The 13,934-nt window shown below is 43.6% G+C and overlaps 1 protein-coding gene across 2 annotated transcripts in view; it reads left to right on the top strand.

Annotated features, from left to right (window-relative positions):
- smarca2 (SWI/SNF related, matrix associated, actin dependent regulator of chromatin, subfamily a, member 2) overlaps positions 1-13,934 on the top strand; it is a 186,556-nt gene that overhangs the window by 26,419 nt on the left and 146,203 nt on the right. For both annotated transcript variants that reach the window (XM_061895971.1, XM_061895980.1), the window contains exons 6-9: positions 11,328-11,580; positions 11,682-11,808; positions 13,042-13,215; positions 13,307-13,480. In XM_061895971.1, the coding sequence (XP_061751955.1) occupies positions 11,328-11,580; positions 11,682-11,808; positions 13,042-13,215; positions 13,307-13,480 (728 nt within the window). The remainder of the gene's footprint in view (positions 1-11,327; positions 11,581-11,681; positions 11,809-13,041; positions 13,216-13,306; positions 13,481-13,934) is intronic.

Genomic DNA, 13,934 nt, shown 5'->3' with positions numbered 1-13,934 from the left:
TGAACCCACACCAAACTAGAATGACAAGCACATTTCGGGAGAACATCTGCACCGTAACACAGTGGTCCCCAACCTTTTTGTATCCGCGGACCGGTCAACGCTTAATAATTTGCCCGGCGGGAGGTGGGGCGGGGTGGGGGTGGAGTGGGTGATCCTTTTTTTTTTTTTTCCTTCGTCATGAAAAAGGGAGGTTTTTGTCATGAAAAAGGGAGGTTTTCGTGGTTGGTGCACTAATTGTAAGTGTATATTGTGTTTTTCATGTTGATTTAATAAAAAAAAAAAAAAAATGTTTTTTATTTTTACTTTTTTTTAAATAAAAATTAATAACAAATTATTCTGCGGCCCGGTACCAATCGGGCCACGGCCCGGTGGTTGGGGACCACTGTCGTAACACAACATAAACAAAAAAGAACAAACACCCAGAAACCCTTGCAGCACTAACTCTTCCGGGACGCTACAATATACACCCCCCCGCTACCCCCTACCCCGCCCACCTCAACCTCCTCATGCTCTCTCAGGGATAGCATGTCCCAAATTCCAAGCTGCTGTTTTGAGGCATGTTCAAAAAATTAATGCACTTTATGACTTCAATAATAAATATGGCATTGTCAAGTTGGTATTTTTTTCCATAACTTGAGTTGATTTATTTTGGAAAACCTTGTTACATTGTTTAATGCATCCAGCGGGGCATCACAACAATATTAGGCATAATAATGTAATTCCACAACTGTATGTATCGGTATCGGTTGATACCTGTATCGGTAATTAAGGGTTGGATAATATCGGATATTGGCAAAAAGCCATGATCGGACATCTCTAGTTATAAACATAATATATACAAAAAAAAAAGATTTTGTGATGCTAAACAATATCAATGTAATTGTAGTAGTATCGACTAGATACGCTCCTGTACTTGGTGTCATTACAGTGGATGTCCACCCATGCCGTTGACCGGTACTTTTTAGAGGCGGTGTGGTACCAAATATGATACGTTAGTATCGCGATACTATACTTGTACGGGTATACCGTACAAACCTAGCACACAGTGTGGCTAACTAGAGCGCACGCTTTCATCCCACACATTATAAAGGCATAAAGGGAGTGATATCCCACACATTATAAAGGCATAAAGGGAGTGATGAAACTATCACGAGCCCGGATGCACCTTCTTGCATCACGCTCCTGTTTCAAAGGACATGGAAGTGAATTTGTTCACACGTAGGGAAGGACTGGGAAGATGATGCAGTCGGAGGTTGAATTTGGATTGTGGAGATTGAGGTCCTGTCTTTTATTTACAAACGGCAGTGGTAGAGCAAGTCTTGTCCAATGATCTTCTGCTGCGGTACTTCCTGTGATTTTTATTGCCAGAGCATCTTTCAGATTAGAAATGCAACTAACGACTATTTTGATTGCCGATTAGTCATCGACTAGCTTTACAATTGGTCAACTAATCAGGTTATGAGTACACTTTCATCCATCCATCCATTTCCCACCGCTTATTCCCTTTTGGGGTCGCGGGGGGCGCTGGCACCTATCTCAGCTACAATCGGGCGGAAGGCGGGGTACACCCTGGACAAATCGCCACCTCATCACAGGGCCAACACAGATAGACAGACAACATTCACACTCACATTCACACACTAGGGCCAATTTAGTGTTGCCAATCAACCTATCCCCAGGTGCATGTCTTTGGAAGTGGGAGGAAGCCGGAGTACCCAGAGGGAACCCACGCATTCACGGGGAGAACATGCAAACTCAACACAGAAAGATCCCGAGCCTGGGATTGAACCCAAGACTGCAGGACCTTCGTATTGTGAGGCAGATGCACTAACCCCTCTGCCACCGTGAAGCCCGAGTACACTTTCAGTGATTCTAATTTAACTATCGCCTTTTTTAAATTCAGCTTGAGATATATTTAACAATAAAGATGAATTTTGTTCCATCCATCCATCTTCTGCCGCTTATCCGAGGTCGGGTCGCGGGGGATCCCGAGGCATTCCCAGGCCAGCTGGAGACATAGTCTACCCAACGTGTCCTGGGTCTTCCACGTGGCCTGCTCCCGGTCGGACGTGCCCTAAACACCTCCTTAGGGAGGCGTTCGGGTGGCATCCTGACCAGATGCCCGAACCACCTCATCTGGCTCCTCTCCATGTGGAGGAGCAGTAGCTTTACTCTGATTTCCTCACGGATGACAGAGCTTCTCACCCTATCTCTATGGGAGAGACCCTTCACGGCCGCTTGTACCTGTGATCTTGTCCTTTCGGTCATAACCCAAAACTCATTACCAAAGGTGAGGATGGGAACGTAGATCGACCGGTAAATTGAGAGCTTTGCCTTCCGGCTCGGCTCCTTCTTCACCACAACGGATCGATACAGCGTCCGCACTACTGAAGACGCCGCACTGATCCGCCTGTCGACCTCATGATCGACTCTTTCATCACTAGTGAATAAGACTCCGAGGTACTTGAACTCCTCCACTTGGGGCAGGGTCTCCTCCCCAACCCGCAGATGTCACTGTCTCCACCCTTTTCCGGGCGAGAACCATGGACTCGGACTTGGAGGTGCTGATTCCCATCCCAGTCGCTTCACACTCGGCTGCCAACCGATCCAGTGAGAGCTGAAGATGAATCATCAAGATGAATTTCATTCAGAAATATTTGTTGATACTGTCCCGATGCAACGTTTTCCTTTCTGATACGATACTAACATTAGAACCTTAGGATCTTGCGTATCGGTCGATACCGATATTGATCAGATCAGATATCCGCACAAATACTCGGGGTGGGACGATTCATCTACTTAATCAACGTCATGTAGCTTGTGTCGATGCATAGACAATAGATGGCTGCGCACTGAGAAAAATATGCCATTACAGATCATTATTGGTCAATATCTGTGGAAAAGTTTGTGATGGCCAGATTCCAATCAATGCCGCGCAATATTTATGACAAAAATGGATCAGTTGTGTTTCATACCTTGCTGCTTTGTCCTTTTGTTGACAGGCAAGCTTACTGCTAGCAGCTACTGCTAACTATTTGCGACGTGAAGTGAATTATATTTATATAGCACTTTTCTCTCGCGACTCAAAGCACATTACATTGCGAAACCCATTAATGAAGTTACATGTCAACCAGTGTGGGTGACACTGGGAGAAGGTGGGTAAAGTATCTTGCCCGAGGACACAACGGCAGTGACTCGGATGGCGGAAGCGGAGCAGCATGCTACCGCTAAGCTAGCTTGAAATAACAGAAGAATAAGTACTTAGTATACTTTAACGGACATGTAGATTTAACAGCATTACGGCAGGAATTTAGCAGGTATCACTGGGATGTTAAAAAGTAGATTAATAAGAGTCTAGAAGACAATATTACAGCATCAGAGTCAACTGTTGATGTCACGGAAAAGGGTGGATTGATTCATAAATCGTTGCTTTTGATACCAAGGGTAGCACGGTATAGATAGATATTACTTTATTGATTCCTTCAGAAGAGTTCCCTCAGGAAAAATAAAAATTTTGAGTGTATGAGTGACACACGTGCTTAGAATTGATATAAAAAAAATTCAAAATCAGTCGTTTGTTGTTTTTGTTGAGGTTTAAACAATCAGTGAATAAGTCTCTGGACACAGAAGGACTTTGACTTTATAATAGTTGAACAATTCTATGAAATACAATAGAATAATGAAATTATGAAATACAATAGAATAATGAAATAGTTAGAATATTTACTCGATATTGACAATGTCTGTGTGTTATTCTGCTGTTTATCCATCCATCATCTTCCGCTTATCCGAGGTCGGGTCGCGGGGGCAGCAGCCTAAGCAGGGAAACCCAGACTTCCCTCTCCCCAGCCACTTCGTCTAGCTCTACCCGGGGGATCCCGAGGCGTTCCCAGGCCAGCCGGGAGACATAGTCTTCCCAACGTGTCCTGGGTCTTCCCCGTGGCCTCCTACCGGTTGGACGTGCCCTAAACACCTCCCTAGGGAGGCGTTCGGGTGGAATCCTGACCAGATGCCCGAACCACCTCATCTGGCTCCTCTCGATGTGAAGGAGCAGCGGCTTTACTTTGAGTTCCTCCCGGATGGCAGAGCTTCTCACCCTATCTCTAAGGGAGAGAAACTCATTTCGGCCGCTTGTACCCGTGATCTTATCCTTTCGGTCATGACCCAAAGCTCATGACCATAGGTGAGGATGGAAACGTAGATCGACCGGTAAATTGAGAGCTTTGCCTTCCGGCTCAGCTCCTTCTTCACCACAACGGATCGGTACAACGTCCGCATTACTGAAGACGCCGCACCGATCCGCCTGTCGATCTCACGATCCACTCTTCCCCCACTCGTGAACAAGACTCCTAGGTACTTGAACTCCTCCACTTGGGGCAGGGTCTCCTCCCCAACCCGGAGATGGCACTCCACCCTTTTCCGGGCGAGAACCATGGACTCGGACTTGGAGGTGCTGATTCTCATTCCGGTCGCTTCACACTCGGCTGCGAACCGATCCAGCGAGAGCTGAAGATCCCGGTCAGATGAAGCCATCAGGACCACATCATCTGCAAAAAGCAGAGACCTAATCCTGCGGCCACCAAACCGGAACCCCTCAACGCCTTGACTGCGCCTAGAAATTCTGTCCATAAAAGTTATGAACAGAATCGGTGACAAAGGACAGCCTTGGCGGAGTCCAACCCTCACTGGAAACGTGTTCGACTTACTGCCAGCAATGCGGACCAAGCTCTGGCACTGATCGTACAGGGAACGGACCGCCACAATAAGACAGTCCGATACCCCATACTCTCTGAGCACTCCCCACAGGACTTCCCGAGGGACACGGTCGAATGCCTTCTCCAAGTCCACAAAGCACATGTAGACTGGTTGGGCAAACTCCCATGCACCCTCAAGAACCCTGCCGAGAGTATAGAGCTGGTCCACAGTTCCACGACCAGGACGAAAACCACACTGTTCCTCCTGAATCCGAGGTTCGACTATCCGACGTAGCCTCCTCTCCAATACACCTGAATAAACCTTACCGGGAAGGCTGAGGAGTGTGATCCCACGATAGTTGGAACACACCCTCCGGTCCCCCTTCTTAAAGAGAGGAACCACCACCCCGGTCTGCCAATCCAGAGGTACCGCCCCCGATGTCCACGCGATGCTGCAAAGTCTTGTCAACCAAGACAGCCCCACAGCATCCAGAGCCTTAAGCCTCTGCTGTTTATATTTGTGATTAAAAAATTAACAGCAAAATCATCACATGTATTGGTTTTCGTATTAATATGGCCTATACTGCCCCCCGAACCACAAAGTATTGCATCAAAACCCACATATGTAGTATGACCCACTACTACAGGGGTCGGGAACCTTTTTGACTGAGAGAGCCATTAAAGCCAAATATTTTCAAATGTATTTCCGTGAGAGCCATATAATATTTTTAACACTGAATACAACTGTCAGGTTCAAACACTGATGACATCTATTAAACAGACAAGAAGCAAGGAATTAAACAGAGACAGGATTCAATTTAGCTCAATGAGGAGAAAAAAGGGAATTCTACACCTCTTTTATTTGGACTTTCCCTGATTACAACAAACAATTGCGTGCATCTCTTATTCTTTTTAATAACATTGTTATTCTATTCTGAAGCTAACCAATAATAAATAAAATACTTTTGACTATTAATGCAACTTCTTGAACAGGTGCGATAGAAACGGATGGATGGATTCAAAAGCATGAGAACGTTTTATATTTTGAACGTTATTTTTAACACTGTGATTACCACTTATCGTGTTAAGCAACGTCATCAAGATTTACCTGAGAGCCAGATGCAGTCATCAAAAGAGCCACATCTGGCTCTAGAGCCATAGGTTCCCTACCCCTGCACTACTAGTTCACTTTCCAAATAATAAGGTGAATTTATGGTTCCTTTTTCAGATCATGTAGTCGATAGTTTTCACACCACATGTAATACAAACCCTGTTTCCATATGAGTTGGGAAATTGTGTTCGATGTAAATATAAACAGAAAACAATGATTTGCAAGTCATTTTCAACCCATATTCAGTTGAATATGCTACAAAGACAACATATTTGATGTTCAAACTGATAAACATTTTTTTTTTTGTGCAAATAATCATTAACTTTAGAATTTGATGCCAGCAACACGTGACAAAGAAGTTGGGAAATGTGGCAATAAATACTAATAAAGTTGAGAAATACTCATCAAACACTTTTTTGGAACATCCCACAGGTGTGCAGGCCAATTGGGAAAAGGTGGGTGCCATGATTGGGTATAAAAGCAGCTTCCATGAAATGCTAAGTAAATCACAAACAAGGATTGGACGAGGGTCACCAATTTGTTTAAGAACAACATTTCTCAACGAGCTATTGCAAGGAATTCAGGGATTTTACCATCTACGGTCCGTAAAATCATCAAAAGGTTCAGAGAATCTGGAGAAATCACTACGTAAGCGATGATATTACGGGCTTTTGATCCCTCAGGCGGTACTGCATCAAAAACCGACATCAGTGTGTAAAGGACATCACCACATGGGCTCAGGGACACTTCATAAAACCACTGTCAGTAACTACAGTTGGTTGCTACAACTGTAAGTACAAGTTAAAACTCTACTATGCAAAGCCAAACACATTTATCAACAATATCCTGAAACGCCGCCGGCTTCTCTGGGCCCGAGCTCATCTAAGATGAACTGATGCAAAGTGGAAAAGTGTTCTGTGGTCTGACCAGTCCACATTTCAAATTATATTTGGAAACAGAGGATGTGGTGTCCTCCGGAACAAAGAGGAAAATAACCGTCTGGATTGTTATCGGCACGAAGTTCAAAAGCCAGCATCTGTGATGGTATGGGGGTGCATTAGTGCCCAAGGCACGGGTAACTTACAAATCTGTGAAGGCACCATTAATGCTGAATGGTCCATACAGGTTTTGGAGCAACATATGTTGTCATCCAAGCAACATTATCATGGACGCCCCTGCTTATTTCAGAAAGACAATACCAAGCCACGTGTTACAACAGCGTGGTTTCGTAGTAAAAGAGTGCGGGTACTTTCCTGGCCCGTCTGCAGTCCAGACCTGTCTCTCAGCGAAAATGTGTGGTGCATTACGAAGCGTAGACCCCGGACTTTTGAACGACTAAAGCTCTACATAAAACAAGAATGGGAAAGAATTCCACTTTCCACGCTTCAACAATTAGTTTCCTTAGTTCCCAAAACGTTTATTGAGTGTTTTTAAAAGAAACGGTGATATAACACAGAGGTGAACATGCCCTTTCCCAACTACTTTGGCACGTGTTGCAGACAAGAAATTTTATGTTAATTAATATTTGCAAAAAAAATTAAGTTTATGAGTTTAAACATCAAAAATGTTATGTTTGTAGTGCATTCAATTGAATATGGGTTGAAAAGGATTTGCAAATCATTGCATTCTGTTTATATTTACATCTAACACAATTTCCCAACTCATATGGAAACGGGGTTTGTACATACCGTATCAGCTGATATCGCTTCTGGATGATCGGTATCGGAATTGGCAGCATACAATCCTTGATCAGAACATCCTTAGATGCCAGCGTAGAATGAGAGCCTTTTGAAGTGATCTGTAAATTGCAAATGATAAAAAACTTTGAACACCAGCATACTGTTTAAAAAAACTTTAAGGGTGATTCTCCAGGACGAGGGAGGAAATTTGACTTACCGGTAAGTCATTTTATTTGACATCTCTGACCAAACAACATGCGTTCAAAGTTTCGACATACTAGAAAATTGTTGGTGTATTTTTGGGGAATTCATTCGAAAAATGTGTTGCACCACTACACTACAGAACAGTTTGATGAAAAAAATAAATTAAAGCTACAGATTAATCATCCATCCATCCATTTTCTACCGCTTATTCCCTTTCGGGGTCACGGGGGGCGCTGGCGCCTATCTCAGCTACAATCGGGCGGAAGGCAGGGTACACCCTGGACAAGTCGCCACCTCATCACAGGGCCAACACAGATAGACAGACAACATTCACACTCACATGGCAGTGAAGTCTCATTGAATTGCTACAGGGAATTACAGATTAATCAATTAATTGAAAAAATGATCAAAAGATTAATAGATTCACGAAATGATCCCTAAATCATACATCATTTTATTGTTTTAGAAGACTTGATCAAGTGAAATTATTCAAACAGAATAATGGTGAATATAAAAACACTAAAATATTCAATATTAACCACCTGGAATGGATTTATGATGTATTTAAGTTAAAGTGCAGTGATAATTGTATATTTCTGATCACAATATTTTTTTAGTGACGTAGATACACGTTTGTTATTTGATACTTTCTTAAGCTTCTGCCTTGGAGACTTTGCATGTGTAAGTAATATGCAACTGTAATTATTTAATGCTTGTTTATATTGATTCATGTGCTGTTTTAGGATGCAATATTGGCTCCGATTCAACACATTGGAGTCCTCATCCTTTGAATTGAACTGATGTAACTCCAGTGCAAGCTTTGCAAACCACATCTGATATTGAGCTTACATTTATTCAATCGCTTGTTTTCTTTCCTTCACAGAAAAGCATTATATTTTATTTAATTCACCCCTTGGGTTAGCTTTATCAAAAATATATCAAATAATTCAGAATACCCTGTGTACAGTTAGTACGTTTATAAATTAAAAAAAACAAGAGTTGTTGATATTAAAATGAGTCAAAAGACCATATGCAGAGTAATTAATCTATCTTCAGACAAACAATACAAATACAAGGGTTTTTATTGTCCTTACCAAATATTTGGTATTAGAAAGTGTGGTTGATGTAAAATGTGTGTAATTTGTATATAACTTGTTAGTCGTAGTCTGATGTCAATCATCCTGGTCCTGAGTTGTCATTAGGTCTCAGTAAATAAACAGCCCCATAGAGTAGGCGGCAGTTAGAAAGAATAAAAAGCAGGACGCTTCTGTCAGAAAAGCCATTTCACACTTTTTTTCGTAACAATTGAGTTTTATATCGTCGAGGCCGACTCCCAGTGGTTCTAATATTGACTTATTGTGTACTACAAAGGGAGGATTGACCCTGGTGTTTGCTGCAGTTTTGATCCTGTTGATTCCTGCTTATGTTATGTACTTGTTTACTGTGAGATCTGACTCTTTACGTGTGCGCTAACATCTGAGGACTAGTACTTGTTACAAGTAACGGCTGGCACCATATAAACAGCTTAAAGGGGAACATTATCACCAAACCTATGCAAGCGTCAATATATACCTTGATGGTGCAGAAAAAAGACCATGTATTTTTTTTAACTGATTTCCGAACTCTAAATGGGTGAATTTTGGCAAATTAAACGCATTTCTGTTTATCGGTCTTTTAGCGATGACAGAACGTGACGTCACCGAGGTAACACACCCGCCATATTCATTTTCACATTACAAACACCGGGTCTCAGCTCTGTTACTTTCCGTTTTTTCGACTATTTTTTGGAACCTTGGAGACATCATGCCTCGTCGGTGTGTTGTCGGAGGGTGTAACAACACTAACAGGGAGGGATTCAAGTTGCACCACTGGCAAGAAATCTGCCGCCAGACCCCCACTGAATTTGCCCAGAGTGTCTGCACATTTGACCGGCGATGCTAAGACAGACATGGCACAGAGATGTATGGATAACCTGCAGATGCATTTGCAACGATTAAGTCAACGAAATCACAAAGGTGAGTTTTGTTGATTTTGTTGACTTATGTGTTAATCAGACATATTTGGTCCCGGCATGACTGCCAGCTAATCGATGCTAACATGCTACGCTAATCGATGCTAACATGCTATTTACGCTAGCTGTATGTACATTTGAAACTAGATTCCCACATTTAATGCGAAACAAACACTTACCAATCGACGGATTTAAGTTGCTCCAGTGTCACGAGATGCGAAGCACGATTGCTGCTTGTGCATGCTACCGTTCTCTTCACTCTTCCACTTACTTGCCCAACAGGAGCACACACACACACACACAAACATACACTATTCTCATAACACTAGTGTGGTTACGCCGTTTTTCTGTGTTGCTGTAGATTCACTACATGGACTGAGAAAAGAAACTAATATCTTGATATGTCAAGTCAATAACAGAAACGTGTCTTAAGTTTTGTTGGTTTTAATGCAAACGTGCAATAACATCCTGACACTTCCAATGTGTCTGTTTAATGAGTAGCTTCCCGAGCTAATCTGTGTAGTGTTCAATAGCTTATACTGCCGTCTATGATCTCAAATCTGCAACGACTTATTTTATCTAACATATTTTATTACCTTACGCCAGTAATTTTCAACCATTGTGCAGTGAGATATTGTCAGTTGTGCCGTGGGAAATTATGCAACGTCACATAATCAATAATCATAATAATGTGCCGTTGTCGAGTGTTTGTGCTGTGTAGAGCTTGGCAGGGTAATCTTGTAAGACTCCATATCAGTAGGTGGCAGCAGGTAGTTAATTGGTTTGTAGAAGTCGGAACGCATCGAGGATGGTTTGTCGTGATCCCAATACGCAGAGCACAGCGGGAGGCAGTGCGCAGGTAAAAAGGTATGTAACGCTTAAACCAAAAATGAACAAAAGGCAAGTCCCGCTAGGAAAATACACTGAAGCATAGGTATGGCTATGCAAAACAAAGGTACAACTGAACTGGCTACAAAGTCAACAAAAAAAGAATGCTGGACGACAGCAAAAACTTACAGTGTGTGGAGCAAATACGGCGTCCACAAAGCACACCCGTACATGACATTACAATCAATAATGTCCCCACAAAGAAGAATAGCGTACGCGCAACTTAAATAGTGTTGATGGCGAAAACAAAACTGGTGCGGGCAATAGCACTCAAAGGAAGGAGAACACCAACAAAACAGGAAGGGTCACCAAAATAACAGCGCAAGACAGGAACTAAAGCATTACACACGGGAAACAACAACAAACTCAAAATAAGACATGTTAACCTGGTGGAGTTTAATTTTTTAACCTTTTCTGCTGGTGGTGTACCTCTGTATTTTTTTTTAATGAAAAAAATCTGCCTTGGCATAAAAAAGGTTGAAAAACACTGCCTATCAATACTTATTGATATCAATCAATATAAAAAAAGTTTATTGTGATATATTTTTCGGCCATATCGCCCAGCCCGAGGCCCACTCTCTTTGTATTAACCACTCTTTCTTCTTCTACCTGGGTCACAAAAATGTCTAACACTACTTGCCAAAGCAGGAGCAACAACCGGTTATTTGAACTTGAAGCAAGAGGACTTGCTCCGTAAAAGTAACATAACGTGTGGCGCACTAAAGCTGGTGCTTCTCCAGGCCAGGGTGGTGACAATCCAGCCGGCGCCTCCAAGCACCTCGCCCCGGCTGCCAGCGGTCGGCCTTCCCCCGCGCCCCCGCAGGCCCCCGCCATGCCGCCGGTGCCGCTGCCAGGCGGCTCGATGACCCCTCAGCCGGCGGGCCAGCAGGTGTCCCCTATGCTGCAGATGCAGCAGAAGCAGAACCGAGTCACGCCCATCCAGAAGCCCCAGGGCCTGGACCCGGTGGGCATCCTGCAGGAGAGAGAGTACAGGTATTTAAATGAAAATACTAAAAATTAATCATCCTTTTCAATCCCCTTGTTGGCTTTAATTCATTTGACTATTCACTTTCATAATGGCGCCCCCCCCATAGGCTGCAGGCTCGAATTGCACATCGCATCCAAGAGCTGGAGAGTCTGCCAGGCTCCCTGCCACCCGACCTGAGGAACAAGGCCACAGTGGAGCTCAAAGCACTGCGTCTCCTCAACTTCCAGCGGCAGGTAGACAACATTTCTTCCCTCTCATCTGCACTCAATGTAACTTTAATAATGTATTATCTTACTGATAGGATGCAGTGCGTCTCCCATAACAATGTGACCTCGGACTATGTTAAGGTAACGTGTGGAGTTCGGTCCTTGGCCCTGCACTCTTCAGCATCTACATGCTGCCGCTAGGTGACATCATACGCAAATACGGTGTTAGCTTTCACTGTTATGCTGATGACACCCAACTCTACATTTCCCTAAAGCTGACCAACACGCCGGATTGTAGTCAGCTGGAGGCGTGTCTTAATGAAATTAAACAACGGATGTCCGCTAACTTTTTGCAACTCAACGCCAAAAAAACGGAAATGCTGATTATCGGTCCTGCTAGACACCGACCTCTATTTAATAATACAACTCTAACATTTGATAACCAAACAATTAAACAAGGCGACACGGTAAAGAATCTGGGTATTATCTTCAACCCAACTCTCTCCTTTGGGTCACACATTAAAAGCGTTACTAAAACGGCCTTCTTTTAACTCCGTAATATCGCTAAAATTCGCCCCATTCTGTCCACTAAAGACGCTGAGATCATTATCCATGCGTTTGTTACGTCTCGCCTCGACTACTGTAACGTATTATTTTCGGGTCTCCCCATGTCTAGCATTAAAAGATTACAGTTGGTACAAAATGCGGCTGCTAGACTTTTGACAAGAACAAGAAAGTTTGATCACATTATGCCTGTACTGGCTCACCTGCACTGGCTTCCTGTGCACTTAAGATGTGACTTTAAGGTTTTACTACTTACGTATAAAATACTACACGGTCTAGCTCCATCCTATCTTGCCGATTGTATTGTAATCCGCCTCCGCTTGGGATGGTTTCCTGCTGGCTCCGCTGTGAACGGGACTCTCGCTGCTGTGTTGGATCCGCTTTGGACTGGACTCTCGCGACTGTGTTGGATCCATTATGGATTGAACTTTCACAGTATCATGTTAGACCCGCTCGACATCCATTGCTTTCCTCCTCTCCAAGGTTCTCATAGTCATCATTGTCACCGACGTCCCACTGGGTGTGAGTTTTCCTTGCCCTTATGTGGGCCTACCGAGGATGTCGTAGTGGTTTGTGTTGTGGTTTGTGCAGCCCTTTGAGACACTAGTGATTCATGGCTATATAAGTAAACATTGATTGATTGATTTGATATTATTTCATCATGAAATCAAACATGTGCTGCCATCCATCCTCCAGCTGAGGCAGGACGTGGTAGCGTGCATGAGGCGGGACACCACCCTGGAGACGGCCCTCAACTCCAAAGCTTACCGGCGCAGCAAGCGCCAGACGCTGAGGGAGGCGCGCATGACGGAGAAGCTGGAGAAGCAGCAAAAGCTGGAGCAAGAGAAGAAACGCAGGCAGAAGCACCAGGTTCACTTTACTTTTCCTTTTTAATTTTGTGACGTTCCCCCCTTGCACCTAGTCAATGTTGGTTACGTGATATTATTTCCCTCCCCCCCAGGAATACCTCAACAGTATTCTTCAGCATGCTAAAGACTTCAAGGAGTACCACCGCTCCGTGTCCGGGAAAAACCAGAAGCTCACTCGAGCCATTGCGACCTGGCACACCAACACGGAGAGGGAGCAGAAGAAAGAGACTGAAAGGATCGAGAAGGAGAGAATGAGGAGACTCATGGTAACACACTCTATGCAAATTGTGTATTACAGTAGCAGGCATGTCAAATGTCCGCCAAAACGCGAATATCTGCATTTTTAAACATTAATTTTTACGTCAAAACACCACTACCGCGTTATTTTAATGAAATATCAGTATGACATACAATCCCAACAAGATTTGTTGAACCCTCGCCGCAGGCACTTGCTGGTGGTCTTTTTGCCGAAACGCCACACTGAGTTGCGATCTTGAACACCAAAACACACACCGTATTTTTCGGATTATAAATCGCTCCGGAGTATACATCGCACCGGCCGAAAATGCATAATAAAGAAGGAAAAAAACATAGATACGTCGCACTGGAGTATAAGTCGCATTTTTGGGGGAAATTTATTTGATATAATCCAACACCAAGAATAGACATTTGAAAGGCAATTTAAAATTAAAGCTGCAAGCAGCCATGGTCGGGTCCGCC

The sequence above is a fragment of the Nerophis ophidion genome, linkage group LG01 (genome assembly GCF_033978795.1).
Source record: "Nerophis ophidion isolate RoL-2023_Sa linkage group LG01, RoL_Noph_v1.0, whole genome shotgun sequence".
Taxonomy (NCBI): Eukaryota; Metazoa; Chordata; class Actinopteri; order Syngnathiformes; family Syngnathidae; genus Nerophis; species Nerophis ophidion.
Note: the sequence above shows the minus strand (reverse complement) of the source record. Positions and strands in the feature narration are given on the sequence as shown.